This window comes from Macrotis lagotis, chromosome 7, assembly GCF_037893015.1.
Source record: "Macrotis lagotis isolate mMagLag1 chromosome 7, bilby.v1.9.chrom.fasta, whole genome shotgun sequence".
In the NCBI taxonomy this organism is placed as follows: domain Eukaryota; kingdom Metazoa; phylum Chordata; class Mammalia; order Peramelemorphia; family Peramelidae; genus Macrotis; species Macrotis lagotis.
This window is the reverse complement of record NC_133664.1, coordinates 167,656,135-167,676,122: the sequence shown is the minus strand read 5'-3', so window position 1 is coordinate 167,676,122 and position 19,988 is coordinate 167,656,135. Positions and strand designations below refer to the sequence as shown.

General features: G+C 32.9%; 1 protein-coding gene across 6 annotated transcripts in view; it reads left to right on the top strand.

Moving 5' to 3' along the window:
• The window catches only part of SEMA3D (semaphorin 3D), a 221,408-nt gene that overhangs the window by 181,837 nt on the left and 19,583 nt on the right, over positions 1 to 19,988 (top strand). For all 6 annotated transcript variants that reach the window (XM_074194057.1, XM_074194052.1, XM_074194056.1 and 3 more), the window contains 2 exons: positions 17,049 to 17,271; positions 19,070 to 19,158. In XM_074194057.1, the coding sequence (XP_074050158.1) occupies positions 17,049 to 17,271; positions 19,070 to 19,158 (312 nt within the window). The remainder of the gene's footprint in view (positions 1 to 17,048; positions 17,272 to 19,069; positions 19,159 to 19,988) is intronic.

Here is a 19,988-nt window from a genome sequence, read left to right as displayed (position 1 = left end):
AGGAAGAGCAAGAAGCCAGTGGATGAACCACTGAGGGTATGAAGGGAAATAATATGTCAAAAATCTGAAAATATAAAATTATTTTGAGAGCCAGAGAGAGGGGGGGAATAAAATAGGAACATATTTGAAGCACAAAAATAATTTAAAAACTGTGGATAAGGGGGTGGCTAGGTGGCATAGTGGATAAAGCACCAGCCTTGGAGTTAGGAGTACCTGGGTTCAAATCTGGCCTCAGACACTTAATAATTACCTAGCTGTGTGGCCTTGGGCAAGCCACTTAACCCCATTTGCCTTGCAAAAACCTAAAAAAACTGTTGATAAGAAAGTGATAAGTAGGTAGATGGAGCAGTGAATAGAACACCAGCTCTGGAGTCAGGAGGACCCGAGTTCAAATCCAGCCTCAGACACTTAATAATTGCCTAGCTCTGTGTGACCTTGGGCAAGTCAGGTCATCCCATTGCCTTAAATAAATAAAATTTAAAAAATAAAAGAAGTGATGAGGACATAAATTATGGTAATAATTGGGGGTTGAAGAAAGAGACTGGTTGGAAAATTCTGTGAATATAAGAATACAATTTGGTACTAATTAAATTCTTGGTTTTAGGAAGAGGAAGAATGAATGAAGGATGACACTATAGTTGGAAATATGAGTGATCGAAATGGGGGTGGTGACTTTAAAGAAATAGGGAAATATACAACAACAAACTTTTTAGCCAGACTTCTTGGGGCTCATTTCCATTTTGCTTTTAACAACTGCTTCCATTTTGTGCTTTATAAATTCACAATGTAAAATCTTGACCTAGTTCATCAACTGAACAGTAGGTGGAAAGTTTTTCATTATACTCTTAAGAATTTTTTACAGTTTTAGAATTTTTCAATGATAATGATGCCCAAATTTTCATTTTTTAAATAAAATTTAAGACATCTACACCAGAAATATTGGATTGTCATTATTGTAATATTCCCTTATTTTTAAATTATATGTGAAGTTTCATTTGTTTAAAAACAAAAGGGGGCAATGGATTGGAATCCTTACTTATGCAAAAAGGAATGGGGAACCACCTTTTTTGAAAGTTAAAAATAAAATTAATATTCTTCGTGTTTTTGGTTTTAGCAAGTTACCTCCAATCCTAATACTGTTTCTACACATGAATATGAAAAAAGAACAATATCATATGAAGACACTCCTCTCAAATATCTAGATATTTAAGAAGACAGACTGTTCTTGATTTTCTGGTTAATTACCTTAAAAGCAATTTAAATATGTAGATACAGTAGCTGCATCCTGTAATTTGTCCTAAAAATGAAATTAATGATCAAAACGATTAGGTCCTGATGGAGAAATCACATTACATTCCAATTACAACTAGCATGTGTGTTATGAGAAACTGTATGCTAGAGATCCTGTCAGCACTGATCTTTATCACCACTTTTCCTGTCCATGCCTTAAAGTTGTGAATGTTTTGTGAGACTCAAAGACAAATTAATGCTTTCCATAACTCTTCCTGCTAGTTTTTAGCCACATCTTAGAAACTTAAGTGCTCATAGGTTAAAAAAAATGACTATATTAAATCCTAAATATTCTCTCTCAAATGCAAGCAAACAGCACCTCAGTATTTGTATACAATACCAATTCCTTACTACTGAATAGCCCAAACATAAAATAATGGTAGTACATAAAATATAAAATCAGTAAATGCAATTGTCACCATTAATTTTATCTAAAGGAAAGAAAAATTATGCTTTTTTTCAGATCAGGCCCAAGAGTTAAATCACCTAGAAAGTTTGAAGTTAGTAAGGATAGTCATGGGAAGCAACAGGTTTCTGTTTATTCATGTTTATTCACGTTTATTCGTGTGCCCATTATCCTTAAGCAGAGATGATTTAGAAAGTTCTTATATTCTTGCTTCAGAAAAACTATGGGGATATCAGTTTCTCTCTCTCTCTCCCTCTGTCTCTCTTTCTTGAACAAGAGATGATGCTTTAGTAACTTTATAGATAACTATTTTTTTCTTTCTTGCAACAAAAATGATCTGTAATGAATATGTCAACATGAGGGGAGAGTTCATAGAAAAGGATTTTTCATTTTGTTCTTGATTAACTAACATTTTTTTCTTTCTCTTGTAGGATTTTGTACTGCCAAATAATCTTTTCTTAAAAATATTCTCTTTTAAATCTTTTTCTTTGTTTTACTTTTGACTAATGAAGGATTTTGATTTCTTTGGGCTTAGTTCACTATGAATGAATAAATAGAGAAAAGAAATCTAGTTAAGTGAACTACTGGGTGCTTAGCATTGTGCTAAGTACTTGAAATGCAAATATAAAAATGACACATTCCCCTAACCTCAAGGAGTTTACATAGTAAATGGAGGACACAATATATAGGGAGTCTGGAAAGAGATTTTTGATCTCTAGTATCACAAAAATCATGAATGGAGCAAAAGAGCATGCAAATATCATGCTCCATACAGAAATAATGATAATATTGGAAAGAAGGGGTGGATTGGGAGTTACAGCAGCAGGGCAAGCTATCCAAGGATCAATGTGTTGTAGATAACACATGATCAAAAGCAGTGGTGTCAAACAAATAGAAACAGTGACCAGTGATTCATAGGTAATGATACCTGCAGAGCATATATTGACAATGTTTAAAATGTGTTATTGTCTATGGTTTTTTGAATTTTTATTTATTTTGCTAAATGTTTCCCAATTTCCTTTCAATCTGAGATAGACTGAACTTGAAAATGAAGTTGGTATGTTCCAGGCCAGGTATATGACATTTCTGATCTAGGGTATTTGGGGATAAGTGACATTAATAGTGGAGTTAATCAAAATATATTTTGTTGGTGGATGGTATATGGCAGGCATTATCCAAAAGTCAGAGAAAAGATCATTAATAAGAGAAGAATATGGTTAATATTGCCAAATGTAACAGATAAATTAAGAAGGGTGAGAAAAGATCATAAAATTTCAGAATTGATATCATTGGAAAAAAACAGTTTTAAGTTGAATGAGATTAAATATCCAAATTCAGAGTTGAGTGAGAACAAAAGTGGAGGATGAATAGACAACTTTTCCAGAGTTTTCCTAAGAAAAGAAGGAGAGATATAGGATATCTAGAAAGGTGGTATGATTTAGTGATGGGTTTTATCTGTTTATTTGTTCAGATAGATGGATAGATAGATATAAATATGTGTGTGTGTTTATTTTAGGAAAGAAGAGTCATGTACATTTTTTAAACAATTTGGAAGAAATCAATTTATATAGAGAGAGGCTGAAGATCTGAGACAAATGATTAAGGAAGTAATTTGTTGAAGAAAGATTAGAGAGTAAGGAGGGGATCAGGCATACATGTAGCAATGTTTCTTGTGACCAGGAGAAATGATAATATAGTGAGAAAGGATGCCAGGAGATTCTGAGGAGAAATAAATGGACACAGCCCTCAATTTTGAGAGAAGAGAAAGTATGTGGAACATCAAGTTGAGGAAAGAAGGGAAGGTTTAGAATATTTTCTTTGGAGAATAAGAAAGACATACTTTAATGATTGTATTTATATTATATTTTATCAAATTCTAATTTTGAAATGATCATTTGTCATATACAAGTATCCATCTATATATATGTACAGGGAGAAATATATATATATATATATATATATATATATATATATATATATATATATATATATATATATATATACAGGGAGAAATATATGGGTATAAGATAGATACAGAGAAATGGGGTATTCCAAATAAATTAGCAGTTCCCTTCATGTGTGGGTATGCAGGAGATAAAATTTTAGATACACATCTTTCTGGAAATCTATTAAAGCAAAATCTATGCAACAAAATTCTTTCAAAGCTTTCCCAGCCATTGGTAGGATCATTATGACTTACTCCCTCCCAGTGATAACATTTATAGGTCATAGAATGCTGAAGAGGACCTTCTTCAAACTTCTTTCATTTTCTTGATGAATAAACAGGCTTTTAGATTTAAAGTGACAGGCAAAGTCACACAACTAGTTAGAGGAAGAATTACAATGAAATGTAAACTTTTTCACTCTTGGTGAAGTTTCTATCACAGAGTTCCTAACTACAACCACATTTAATTAGTTTGAGTGGTTTGGTCTTACTATACGTTGCTAACTACTAATCTGGCAGGCAGATGGTAAAGAAGATAGAGAACAGTATTTGGATTCTGGAAGACAGTTTCAAATCCTGCCTCAGACACTTATAAACTGGCTATATTACTTTGGAGAAAACACAGTAGCTGCAGCTGCAGCAAGCAAATACAAATCAGATCTTGCTACCTCTTATACTTTATGTTTCTTCCTTTAAGGATATGATTTCTCTCTCATCACATTCAATTTGCATCAATGTATATCATGGAAACAATGTAAAGACTGACAAATTGCCTTCTATGGGGGTCGGGGGAGGGAAGTAAGATTAGAGGGAAAATTGTACAACTCAAAATAAATAAAATCTTAAAAAAAAACCCAAAAGAACAAATCAGAAATTGTCAGACAAGCCCCCAAGTATGAGTGTCTCTAAACTTAACTGATCTGCTGATTGTACATTAGCCTTATAGTCTGTATGTTTTCTAAATTGACCCTTCTTAACAAATACTTCATTGGTCAAGGCTCAGAGAATGCAGTACTTCCACTACTTCCACCAAGAAGAAGCTTAGAGTTTTGTATCTTTAAGATTGTATTGATTCAAAAATAGGGATCAATTTTGACATCGGCAACAGTTCCCAAAGAGTGTCCGTGAGCTTCTTGACCCTCTTATACACATTGTGAAAACTAATACTGTGCCATGAGTCAAAAAAAAGTTACATAACTTGGGATAGCCTCTCACATCCTTATCTTTTAAATTACTACATCAATGAATTTAGGCTGAGTCTCCTCTTACTCTACTTTTCTGAACTTTTATGTAGATGGTTGATTTAGAGTCAGTGTTCATGTTGTTTAAAATACTAATAATACCAGCCCAGTGGCAAATGCTCTAGAGACTATTCTACTGTTAAGTAGTGGTAGAACTATGAAATCTTATTATTTACTGACTGTCTAACTTAAGTAAACAAATTTTGGCTGAGAAAATTATGAGTATTCTGATTAATATGCAAGTGATCAACCACTGCAACTTAATGAATTTGTTAATTAATTTGAATAGTCTATTGAAACCATCTTTCCTTGGAAATATTCATTACTATTTATCTGTGCTTTCTTCTTAAGTTCCGTGCTAAATTCACAGCTGTTCATATTATCACTACAGTTAAATAAATAATGCAGTGTTGAGGATGTTCTGACCCTTTTGGTTTCAAGTTATGATAAAAGGTTGCACTTCCTATGACACACTGTGTCAAAAATAAACTTTCAGCATTACCATGATATCATTCCTTTACAATGCTAAGCCTATCTTTTGTGGAACATTTCTGAGGACACAATTTCTTGCCTTTATGGAATGATCACTCTGCCCTCTAGTGTTCAAACTCCAACTCTTTCCTCAGAATTTCTGTTTCAATTTTTCTGTTTCTTTTTGTCAACTTCATATTCACTCCTTTTGTTGTTCCTACCCCAGTGGGCGTTCCAGTTGGTTAGTGGACGTTAGAAGCCCTAAGAAAAAAGAAACAAGGAAGAATTAAATGAGCAGTGGTGTAATTCAAGTGTAGGAGTCAAACAAATTTAAGGTAAAAAATAACAGCCTGCTAGAAAATTTAGAAGAAAAGACTCATGTTGATGCTTCACTTTTTAAGTTTCTTTGCAGCTTCTCCTTTATCCCTCTGTTGACAAGGATTTAGCCAAGACTCATATTTATTCAATATTTGAAATTCCCTTATCTCCAGGGAGTTCAACTTTATATCTGGAAGACTGTGTCTAAAGAACTGAGGGTCCCCTAGGATAAAGGATTAATTCTGTTTCTCCTATTTTGGCCTGTGGTGGTCTAAGTTCCAAGGTAGTAAGATGAATCTAGAAGAAATTGTGTTGTCTTCTGGGAATGCTTGAGGCTCACTAGAAAAGGGAATTAAAGTCTTGTTTTGAGCATAAATGGAATTGGGTGCTCTCAGTTTTACAATCATCGAAGAATAAAATAAAGCCTATCCATTATTCCATATTAACCTAAGCACATGCAAGGGAACTGAAGATTATTTTGATTTTCCTGGGGAGACCTAGAGATGAGCTACATTCTAATGTTCCTGAGTATAATCCTGGGGTAAGGAAAGGAGTCAAAGAATAACCCAAGATGGAGCCTAATCAATAAAATAGCTCACACTTTATTTCAAATTATTTCTCTTTCCAGATTTTGTTTTCCTCCCCAACTGACCTTTTTCTGCTTTATAAACTTGATATTCCTTCCCTCATCTCCATGTGTACGTGCTGACCGTTGCCTGTTTCTTACAGTATAGCATTCTTAACTTCCACTTCTTGGAATCCTTAGCTCATCATAATGGTAAACATTATTATTATTATTGTTGTTGCTGTTATGATTATTATAACAATAACAAGAAAAATATGAATTTTGTGCTTTAAGTTTTTCAAAGTGCTTTCTATGTTATATTATTTGATTTTCTTCATTTAAGAAACACGTCCTACCTAAAGCCTTTCCTAATAGCCCTAGTTATTTGTCCTATCTCCTTTCTCAAATTATCAGGTTTTTGCTTTTTTTAATGTATTGTACTCCTACCCACACAAACCCCAAAGTAAACAACTTGGAGGAAGAAATTGGTGTTAATTTTTGTCTTTTTTATTTCTAAACATCTAGTTATCTAATTACTCTGAACAAAGCAAATACAGTAAAGAGTTGAGTACAAGGGATTTATAGTTTTCCTTGGTGTCAGGAACTTTCATTTGAGGAAATTTGCTCTCCCAAAGCAGATCAGCACTTCCTCTGGATCTTAGAATCTTGAATTGCCTAGAGTCCTTGGATTTGGAGTAATCTGCCCAAGATCACATAGTCCTTATGTGTTAAAGGGAAAATGTGAGCCAGTATTTCTGGTTTTGATGCCAGCACTATGCTTCTCCTAGATGCATAATATGTTTGTTGAATATAAAAAGGGAAGATTTGAAAGGCATTATGGTAGTTGAAGATAGTTAGGTATTGCAGTAAATAGAGCACCAGACTGGGAGTCAGGAAGAACTGAGTTCAGATCTGGTCTAAGACAATTACTGGTTGTGTGACTCAAGACACACATACAAGCTTTTTGCCAGAGTTTTCATCTGTAAAGTGGAGGCACACTGGAGAATGAAATAGCAAACCGCTTCAATATCTTTGCCAAGAAGATCTCATGGAAAAAAAAATCCCTGGGAAACATATAATCAAACAACTGAATGACTGAATAACAGCAATGGAATATTGGTATATTGAACTATTCAGATCTGACATCATAGGGTAAATTCTATCACCTCCCTGTGCCTCAGTTTCCTCATATATAAAGTGAGAGCGGGCAAACTAAGTGTCTAAGATCTCTTACAGCTCTAAAATTCTGTGAATTTTTGAATCCAATTAAGTTGTTATCAATAGAAGAGAGCAAAATTTATGAATTTTCTCTTTTTTAAGTTTTTAATTAATAAGAATTCATTTTCTTCCTTTCCCATCTTCTCATTTGTAAAAAGAAAAAAATCATAAATACATGCATAGACAAGCAAAACAAATTATATTTTGGTCATTGGTCTTGTTGGGGTGAAATGCCAGCAATCCCTGTTTCTGAGAAGGCTGAAACTATAGATTCTTGAACTCAAGTGTTCTGAATTACATAAGGCTAAAGCACATTATGTGAAACATTGTTTGTCAGCACTAACTTTGGCACCAATATGGCAAGCCCTCAGGAAAGGTTGCCTAAAGAAAAGAAAAGCAGCTCAGGTGGTGAACAGAGTATTTTGTTGTGAATTCTTCTATAAGAATCTGCATTGAAATTTGAATTAGATACTGCTATACTTCCAGCCTTGTAGAGTTAAGGAAAGAACTCCTAAATTTGCTTAATAACCTCTAGTATCACCATTTCTCCACATTTGAAGATTTGATATTACCTTTATTTTTTCTGTCTCCCACCTTTCCTCTCTTCTTCATTTAGTATCAAATATTTTCCTCTTATACATCTGAAATCTCTCACATCTGATCCCTCCTACCCCATTGCTCCTACCATCATTATATTATAAGTCCCAATTTCTATCCCCTTGGATTTATTATATATATTCAATTTAGGTCTTTCTTTCATCACTTTCTCTTTCCTGTCATTGAATTTTTTGGGGGTTTTTTGCAAGGCAAAGGGGTTAAGTGAGTTGCCCAAGGTCACACAGCTAGGTGTCTAACTCCAGAGCTAGTACTCTATCCACTGTGCCACCTAACCACTGTGCCACATCCTCCCAATCTAATGTTGATATCATTTTTAAATGCATGGATGTGGTCATGACATTCCTTTGGTCAAAACCTAACAAATAAAATTTAAACTCCTTACCCCGGCACTCAAGGATTTCCACAATCTCTGCTGTCATTTTTTTATGATATATTGTTACAGTGCTTTGTCTGGGGTTATATCACTTGGGTTCAAGACCCACCTCTGACACCTAATGACTATGGACCTTCTGCATGTTGTTTTGCCTGTCATTGCCCCACATAAATATTCTCAGATTGCAGACCAAATGCCATTCTTCATTGGTCAAGAAACCTCTGTTATAATCTTTCCAGTTTTCATGTTGCTATACAGAGCAAGGTGTCAGTTTTACAAACTTCTCATAAATTTGAATTCATAGATTTCATAAATTTCATGGGGGGGGGGGTTAAGTGAGGGAGATGCTGTGCTAAATCAACAGCCTCGCTTTCACCAGAATCATCTGGGTCCAGTGGCCAGACATGAATCTGACTGGAGATGGCCCTCCATGTGAGGGAATCAGGGTTAAGTGACTTACCCAAGATTACACAGCTAGTAAAAATTTGATGATTTCTTATATTTTTTTAGGATCGTTTAGAATTTTTTTGAATAAGAGGAACCTCAAATGATCTAGTCCAGCCCCTACTATTTAAAAACTGAAACCCAAGAGCCCAAGTAACTGGATCAAGTTTTACATCTCAATAGATAATAAAAATACTTTAGATTTATATTGTACTTTAAGGGTTGAGAAAATACTCCCCCCCCCATAATAATGAGTAACATAAACTTTTTGTTTTGTTTTTCTGTTTCCAGATGAGGAAGCAAAGGCTCATATAAGTTCAATAGATTGCCCAGAATTAAATAGCCTGTAATTATCACAGCTGAGGCTTTAACCCAGTCATCCTAATTTCTTTTTTGGTTGCTCTTTCCCCTAGATCACACTTTCCCTTTGATGGATGTCAGCCTTTACTTTAAAATTCCTGGTATTTCAGGCTGGGTCTCTCACTTCAGCACCTATCACTTAGACTAAAATGATATCTTTATATTTGAATTCAGTCCCATGTCAGATTGCATCACATTTATTTTGTTGTCTTTACTTTTATGCCAAGTTGCCAGGGCAAAAGTATATTTCAGTCACTAATTATGTAATGCCTCCCTTCACATAAGTCATCTCTCTGACTAATTTAAAAGGAAACTCAAACCTGCAAAGTAACCTGAAAAAAAAAAATGGGTGGAGGAAACTTTAAACAGCTGTCTGCTGTAATGCCAAGAGGCAAAGTTGTCTTACTGGATAGCATCCATTTTTTTTTCTTCACTTATCCAGTGCTTCCCAAAGTCACTACTAAAAGTGCCTATACAAACATTTATGTCTGCCAAGCAAAATAGCATCACACCTACCTAGCTGTGGCTGCTAGCCATGCTAGATAGCATCATGGTTGCTATTTAATTCTTTGGGATTTAGTCATTTATTCACAGAGTTTATCTGGACAGGTAGTGTTTATTCTTGTCCTCCTCTGCCTGACTTTAATGTCTCCAAAAAAGATGCCTACATAGGTTGATATTTTTTATATCTCAGGTCTGTCTTCAAGAATTCAAATCTTATCCCAGTTTTTACATAGTATTCAGAAAAATAAATAGGTTCTATCATTTATTGGTTAAATTGTTGAGGTTAAAGTGTCATAACATATTGGTGAGCCTGAAGGCAAGAATGTAGTGTGTGATATGTTTATGCAGGTGATGAGATCCAGAGAAAAAACACATGTCTATCCAAAAAGATAAATACTATACTTTTAGTACCAGAAAGAGATAGTTTTAATAGGAGTATATTTATATGTTTCTCAATATTAAAGTAAAATTACTGGATTCTTTATTTTGGGGACATTTAATTCTTTTGTTAGAAGTGTTTCATTATCATCTTTGTCACAGCTCATCTTTGTCACAGTTCATCCATGGAGCATTTAAAGGGATCTCTGAAGTCAAAAGAAGAGCTTTGCTATATGTCATCAAGGCAAAAATCCCACCAGTTTCAATGAACTAAAATAACATTGTTTAGTTCAAGATCTACCCATGGGACAAACTTTGTAAAATTATTTTCATTTGTGAAAGCATAAGCAAAGACTAGAACAGGAGAAATGGTCCAGACATATAAACATAGAGGATAAAAAACTTGTTGACATTTTGGCAAAATGTGTCAAGGTAAAGCTCACATTTAGAGAAAATGTATTTTCAATACAGAATCTTTTCTAATAATTAATTAGATTCTAGCAAATCTCTTTCCCATATTTCTTTTGTATCACTTTTACAGTAAACAAGGTTGTTACAGGAAAAAAGAATAATAGAAAATCATTTTACCCAGAAATTTGCTAAAAAGTATCTTATGTTCATTTCTGGTACTTAAAATGTTTCAAACATTTGTACAGTTTACATAAAAATCTGCAGCAGGATATTGTTCTAAATGTGTCTGCTTTTTGCCTGTGTCTGAAAAATCTAATCCTAGATATTTGGTTGGGAGCCAAGAAAGATAGTTTTGTTTTAAAAACGTAATATACAAAAGTTTTTTTGCCTTCTCTTTGATACTAATGCCAACCAGGTTGCACCTAATAAACCCTTTAGTGTGAGCTATCATTAATTATCTTTTGACTGAGCTGGAATGTGTGGCTTCTAATTGGGGATTGAGTTCTGTATTCACTGAATTCACTACTCACTTTGAGCTTCAACATAATCCATTAAATATAGGGTTCAACACTGATTTACTAAACTCAGCTGTATGCTAACATCCAGAAACAATGAAAGAAAAGGATGAATTTCAAGCTTTGAAAAGTCTAGTTTAGTGCTTAAAAAAGATTGCAGTAAATTATGATGCAGGAGGTGTACCTCTGTGCTTACCAAATAAGATATCAAAAGCATCATGACTTTCCAAAAAGTGTGTGAAAGAGGATATCATTTCTAGTACTCCTTATATCATGAATATTGATTTCAATCTGATCTCTTCACATGTGTTTATGTGTGTATGCATGTGTGAGTATATGTATATGTGCAAGAGTGAGATTTGTTGAATTGTCTAAGCAAAACTAAATTATTCATTGCTAGGCAAAATGAATGGTAATAAATACAAAATATCATCCATTTAGATTTATTTGATTTTAGATTCACTGATTCTGTCGAAATATATTGCATACTCCTGCCCTTCACCTTGAGAGGGAATGGATGGTGTATCTGAATCAGCACAAATGCATGTATAGTAACTCCTTAAAAACTAAATTCAGAGTGTAGACATGCAATTATGCCACTTTCTTATCAGAGGCATGCTTTAGGGCTAATATCCCAGCTACCTTCCTTTGTTGTCATCAGACTTTTGAGAACTGATTGAAACGTAGGAGATGTTCTGTCATTTGGAAAAAAAAACAAAAAGAAGCTTGAGAGTCATATATATTATACACACACACACACACACATATATATACACATACACATATATGCACAAATATATATATATACATAATATATACTCATATCCATATTATATATGATATATGCTACCTATTGGCATATCTATAGATTGATAGATACTTAAAGTCCATATATTTAGTCTTACTTTCTCCCATCTTCACCAAGACAAATTTTAAGACTTTCCACTTTTCTCAGGTTACATGTTTTGTAAGTTCTTTCCCCTTATTGTCATTTTTATCTATTTTAAACTGTATAATATACTTAGTGGGAAAACATAATATTTGATGGAAATGAAGGACAGGAAGAGATACTACAGACTTTAAGGGATGGTCCTAAACTGAGCACTTTTCTCTTGAATACTCTCTTCTGTGATCTGACCCAGTTATGTTTACATATGAAAAACAATCTTGTAATTATAAAATGTTCTAGGTTTCTGATTCTATAAGCTAAATTTTTAATTATTTTTGTCCTTTTACAATATGGCAGGATCCTGGCATTCCCAGGACCTTGTGTTTTTTTGTTATTTGATACTATGTGGTTCCTAACTTTACCCTTGACCCCTCTTCTCCTGTAAAAACCCCTAAAGAGGGAAGAACTTGGACTTTTTCCTTTCTTTTGCCTTTCTCTATTTAGTTAGAATGTGTGTGTATGTGTGTGTGTTTGTTTTTCAAGGGGATATTAAGGAATATCCCAATAAATAAACTGCAAGGAAATCGAGATGGAATCAAAATAACAAAATTTACAGAAGTTTAATAGCTATTTTCTTGCATGTAGATTTGAAGGAAGGTTGCTATAGTAGAAAGAACTTTATTTTGAAGTCAGACAACCAGCATCCAGATCCACCTGCATGATCTTGAGACATCTGGTGGGGAGAGCACTGGATGTGGAGTCAAGAAGTGAATTCACATCCTTGCTCAGACATTTCTAATCATGTGACCCTTAGCAAGTTACTTAACTAACCTAACTTAACTAGCCTCAGTTTTCCCCACCTACAAATTAACTCACAGTATTGTTGTGTGGATAAACAAAATGGCATAATAATCAGTCATTAAACATTTATTGAGCACCTATGTACCTCACATTGTGTGAAATAATGAGAATATAAAGAGAGGCAATAGATAGTACTTACCCTTGAGGAACTTGCAATCTAATGAGGGAGACACCAAACAAAAAACTATGTACAAACCATACACTGAATAAATAATCAGTAATCGATAGAATTATAAGAGATTGGGAATGGTTTCCTGTAGAAGATGGAATTTAAGCTGGGGAACTGAGGGAAGCCAGGGGGCATAGAAGAGAACATTTTAGAAGTTCCTTTCAGCCCTAAATCTATAATAGATGGAACTAACTCTAAAAGTATAGACCTTAAGCTTTCTTTGTACCTCTTTTCCCTGCCTAGCAGAATCCGCTATTCTTACATGTTTTATCTTTACTTTCAATATCATTTATTGTTTGCAGTACTTTTTCTTCTTTTTGAGGATTCTTCCACAACTTGCAGCTTCCTTTTTAGAAATAGAATTCAAAGCCTCATTGTTCTCATCCCTCTCTCCTGTGGTAATATCCTAGAACCCAGAGTGGGACAATAAATGATTTACTTTCTCTAGGTATGGACAAAATGTGTAACAGAGCAATTTCCAGACTGGTGGGCACCTCATTAAGCCTTCCACACTTCTTCAAGCAAGGAAATCACCCCCATGAAGATTAATACTTTAACTTTGATGTAGCCTATGGTTCTCAGTTTACCCAATGACTAAAATAACCAAAGCAACAGAAAATTGAAACCACCTAAATTTCCCAAGTTCCCTCTTATCTTTATTTCTTTGTAAAAGGATACATGTAAAAGTATATTTCTTCTAACATTCATCTGTTCACTAAATCATACATTATTCTTTTTCCATCCGGCGTGAATCTTTTTAAGTGTTTGGGGCTTTGTGTATTATATGGACATAAAACAATTTGAGAACCAGGACTCAGCAATAAACTGGAAAGAGATTTGTTGATGGGACATGTGAATAAAGAATAATGAAAGTAGAATTGATTGTGATTTATATCACACTTTAAAAGTCTGCAAAGTACTTAATTTTATTTGAACTCTACAATAATTATCTGAAGAGGTAGAACCAGTTTAATTATTCTAACCCACAATACACTCATATCTAAGCCCTTATGTCCCCCAGATACAGTATGTTGGATGTAATAAATTAAATGCTAAAGTGAAAGTGATTTTTGATGAAAATATGATCTAATCAATGGAAAAACAACTATTTGCTAAATTGTTATCTTTCTAGAAACAAGTTCTTAAAAACAAGTTTTGTTTCATTATCCTTTGTCCTAATTATGACCTGCAGAGGGCAGTGTAGATTTACTTTTGAAATGGATTTGTTAACCTCAAAGAAGGTAATTCCTTGGACTCAAATATGCAAATTGGAAATTTCCCAGTTAACTTACTTTTTAATCCTTTTGGGGGCAGCATAAGGTCTCTTCTTCAGCTCATTGTGTAGTTAGCCAGAGCACTTAAAAAAATGACTTCAGAAGTATAGTTCCTTAGATTAAAAACTGTTATTTTCCCTTTTCCAATCAATTGAAATTTTATTTTATTCATATTAATAGTCAAACTTTCATTTCTATCATGTATTTTCTAATTTATTTAAAGAAAGTGAAAACAAAATCTTTTTTATTGTATTTTTCCATTTGGTTTCTAATTGAGATTTTAATTTACATTGCTTTTGCCCCTCAAAACAGATAAATAATACTGATTTGACATATCTTCCAAAGTAATTTTTAATTTCAGAGCTTTTATTATCTAGCACTTGATTTGGTTTTAATATTCAAAAGCATAACTTTTCAATTTTTATTTTCCTTTATCTTTCTTTCACTGGTGCAGAATTGTTTCTACCAATGCAAATAATCCACTTATCTTCAACTGAAAGTATTAGATATTTGCCTATATTTTAATATATGTCAGGGGCAAGACTTAAATCCAAGGAGATTTATCTTACACCAAGGTTATCTAGATCTCTCTCTCTCTGTCTCTTACTGTCTCTCTGTTTCTCTCTGTCTCTGTCTTTGTGTGTCTTTCAGTCTCTCTCTCTCTCTCTCACACACACAATGTTATAAAACTTTAAATGCTGCATTAAATTCTTTTTTAAAAAAACCTTCAAAAGAAAAAGAAAAAACTTCACAAATCTGTGTGTGTCACATAGAAATATAGGTATAGAATCATGTCAGTAAAATACATATTGTATCTATCTATCTTTCTATTGCAATAACCTGGGGGCATAGATTCCCTCCCATTTAAAATATGTTCATCAGATGGTTTTACCAAAAAAAAAAAAAACCAGAATGTGAGACCACTCATATGATAGGATTTCTTGGATTCCAGGAAGATCTTTTCAAACATTCCTATATTATTTTGCATAAGATACCACCAAACCAAAACTTAAAACAACATTTTGGCCTGGAATTCATATCAAAGTCAAAATATCTCATATGAAACACAATACTTTGGGGCAGCTAAGTGGTGTTGTAGAGCACCAGACCTGAAATCAGGCAGATGTGAAATCAAATCTGATCTGAGATGCTCAATAGCTTTGTGACCCTGGTCAAGTCACTTAACCCCTATTTGCCTCAGTTTCTCATGTGTAAAAAAAATAAAGACAACTGGGGAAGTAAATGGAAAATCACTTTGCTATCTTTGTCAAAAAATACTCATAGATTTTGTCTACTGGATCACATAGAGTTGGATAAAACTAAATATCAACTTTATGAGAAATTAATTTATTAAGTTGCTCCCAACCTTAAAATATCTTGCTAGAATAAAGATTTTATAGAAATGAGGCAAAGTACAGTATACTGAAAGAATGGTAGTAGAAAAACAATGACCAATAAGGAAATCGCCAGAATGGAACCATTACCTCTAGATTTGTCTAAACATGACCCTAAGTGTAGATGCTTCATTAAGCATCTTAGTTTATTTCCCAGATAATCATTGAAGCACTCCATTTGAACCTTGGACAAATTAATGTTTCTGAACCTCAGTTTTCTCATCTATTAAATAGTAGTTGAACTCTCCCTAAATTAAAAAAAAAAACCATATAACTCTTTGCCAAAGTGGAATTGTAGAGGGGCTTTATGGGAAAGTGTGTATTTAAGTAGAATGACATCAAGTTGACTTCCAACCCTGAGATTCCATGATTCTGACTAGGTCATTAAGATCCTTTCCAAGTTTGTAGGCTATATAATTGGCTCCTTTCTTTATAACTAGAACTTACCTGCTCCTTTGACTATGGTCAATAGACCTTACATATAATCTCTATTTTGTTATGGAAAACAGAGAGCAACATTTTACATGTGTATACTTCACAAGATATAGTGGGCACTTTTTTCTGAGACTCAGCTAGTAGGCACATGGCTGTAAATAAAAATTACTTTGACAGGTCTTAAGATCTGACTCTATACCTTCCCCCCCTTATACTTTTTTTGTTGACTATAATAAGAGTTCCTTCAATAAAGGACCCATGTATTTAGAGACCTAAGGTCATTTGAAAAGATTTGAGAAAATTGACCATAAAAGTCTCATATTTAAACCTTTTTTAAAAAACAAATTAAAAATTAAAAGAAAAAAACTTTATGGTAAAATTTAAATTTTAAAAGAAGTTATATAGACTGAAAATGAAAGCTAAAGGGGAAGAAGAAATAAGAAGTGTGTGTACTGGGGTGGGGGAACAAAATAATTCTGCACATTTGTAATTTAAAAAAAACAGCAGATAGACTTAAATTGCCCTTTAACATTAGAAAAAAACAACAAAAACTATACTTTACCTCTATTGCATTGTTTCCATCTAAATCAAAACAACTAGATAAACCTTCCTATTCCATTAATTGTAAAGACCCAAATATATGTGTTTCTGTGAGTGCCTATGTAATTTGCATGCATGCATATGTGTGCGTTATATGTATGTGTGTATATATATATATATGTGCAGACATGGAAATACATATACATGTCTACTGTGATCAAGGTAGATACAAATTTAGATCTATTTGAAGGATGCAAGTTAAACATATTAAACTATCATTATAGATACATTTAGCATTCCCAATGAATTTTGCCTCAATAATTTTATAAGGTTTTAGAAACCTCACTGAATGCTTGTAAATGTAATTTTTATACCATGTAAAATATTTTATTGAGGGAAATTAATATCTTTTCCCCTATCTCTTTTCAGTGTCCAAGCAGAACATATGACCCATCAATTAAGTCAACTAGAGATTTTCCAGATGATGTCATTAGTTTTATAAGGCGACATCCCGTGATGTATAAATCTGTATATCCTGTGGCTGGAGGACCTACTTTTACTAGAATTAATGTGGATTACAGACTGACACAGATTGTAGTGGATCATGTTATTGCAGAAGATGGCCAATATGATGTAATGTTTCTAGGAACAGGTAAGTTGGAAGTTTCATTTTATTTTCTTTCAAAAGTCAAAGAATTATCAAAAAAAGTTAAGAAAGCATTTCCGTTGGTCTGAAATACTAATGAGCATTACCCTTTTTCTCATTTGAAAGACAGAATTATGAAAAAGTATCAATATTATACCAGTTGCTAAATACCAGTTGCTAAATGTATCCTTATCCTCAAAACTTCAATGTGTATGTCTGATTAGTGATTGGAAAGAGATATGAAAAATATGATATATATAATATATATACTAGAAATATCATCTATTTAGTGGATGCTTATGAGCTTAGATAATGCAACAAAATGTGGATTGTAAGATTGAATTTGATAAGAGAATGGATTTAAAGTATATATTTCAAACACATCAATAAATTCCAGATGAGTATATTTTGATTCAGGAAAAAAATAAAGTAAAAAAAAAGTGGAAATAAAATTAGAATATATTTTCTAGAAAAATAAAATTTCATCATATATTGAAATATATTGAATATGAATATATTCAATATATTGAAATGAATTTAAATAAATTTGTATATTTGAATTTATAGTAGAAGTTTTATATATATGTATAAAAATTTGTATTTTTACCTAAAGAGTTTAATATCCCAAGTGTCCTAAAGCCACCAGATGGAGCCACATAATTGAGTCAGTTATAGTAATAGGAAGCTCACCATGCTGGAAACATATATCCTTGTATTTATATTTATGAAGGAGGATATAAAGCAATATCTCAAGGATTTCTTGACTAGATTCATTAGAATATCAATAAAAGTTTTTTTAAAAAAGGTTGCCAGTTCAAGGCTACTGTAGCTTTTATATTAGATCACAAGTTTATTTACCAACATTCTCTTTGGTGGAATTGTTATGAAAGATTATATGTACATCTTAGTTTTATTGTTTTTAAAGAAAATTTATTCTTTTATTTTTTATCTTCATTATCCTTTTGCAAGGTAAATTCAGTAATTTCAGGGCAGAACATGGATGGGGAATACAATTCTTTTCCATGTAGGAGAAAATGCACACGGCTGAAATGAATCATAGTTGTGCATTCTGCCATTTCCATAGGAGATTCTAATGGAAACAGAAGGCTTGGTGATATAGTAGGGAAAGTGTTGGATTTACCTGAAAGGACCTGGGTTCAAAATTCAACTTTGATGCTTCCTACTTAAGTAAGCTAGGATAAATCACTTAAGTTCTCTGAACCTCAGTTTCCTCATATGAAAAAGAAGAGTTTGGAACAAATAGTGTCTTTGGGACTTTCTGATATCAAACCTATGATTTGTTTCTCTCTTCCTTAGCATAATGGTCAGTGAATTTTTTATGTGATAATAACAATTTAGATTATAAGAAAAATGCTTCTGAATTTTGCTTTTAAATAGAATGAAAGCCAAATATTGCATTTTAAAAGCTTTTGTTTAATTCCTATTTGATTGTTCCATTAATGAATACGTCCCAAGAGGCATTGTTCTATGTTCTATCCTTGATGGTGTATAGAAAAGTTCAAGTTTCTCAAACATAGTATGTAAAATCATATTGTTAATATCACTGAAAGTACCATACCTTTCAACACTCCTTGAATGTGTGTATTATTTTTGAGAATAACAGAAAACTTTCAATACTTAGTCAGGAAAACTATTGTATACAACATTTCTCATATATCCCATTTTTTTTGTCTGGATTCTTGCAAGATATTTATATAAAAGTTCAGTAGGAAGATTTATAAATGTGTTAATATTTAAGGGAGAAGGGAGGAAAAATGTTTATAATTTATATATTTTATTTTAGATATTGGAACTGTACTAAAAGTTGTCAGTATTGCAAAGGAGAAGTGGGATATGGAAGAGGTAGTACTGGAAGAATTGCAGGTATTCAAGGTAAGATACAAATTCATAAGACTTATAGACAAAGTCATCCATTCCCTGGGAATTGGGAGGGAATGTTTTAAAGCAACACCCCTCCCCAGCCAAAGAAAACCTATGGGAGTCAATTGCATTATTATTTAGAAAAAGACTATCCTTGTTTGATATTCCATTGAAACAGGGCCTTCTAGGAATCCCTCTTTTTGCTTCAATCTTTGAGAATACAGCTAAGGCCAAAAGCATTATATATGATTAAAACCTAAAACCTCTTTAACTTTCCAGATGTTCTTCAAAAATATAAATTTTTACTTTTGCATTTTACTTAATTGAAATAGAGTAAACTATAAGAAGGTTGTAAATCTTTCATTTCCCTCTTCTTTGTAAAAAAAAGCATGTGTGTATGTGTATACGTATATGTATATGTGTGTATGTGTACATATGTATATAAATATACATTTGTATATGCATTTACACATATACAGATACACACACATATATATCTTACTTATATAAACTCATATACACCCACTTACATCTGACTCTGTGACTGTGAATCACAGCAAAACATACCCTTCTGTTCTCTATCATCTCCCAAAGTCACATATACATATATATAAATGGATGAATGACTGTATATTTAGACATATATGTACAAATGTGGAAACTAAATTATAATTATAATGTGTATTTCATTTATTCTTTAAACACAATAGGCTGCTGGGAATTTCATAGTTTCAGTATTGTTGACCCTCACTATAGCAGTGAAACAATCTTAAAAACCAATTCTAACTTGTTGCCACCTGATTTTTCATTTACTTTTTCTCTTAAAGAATGATTTAAAATAG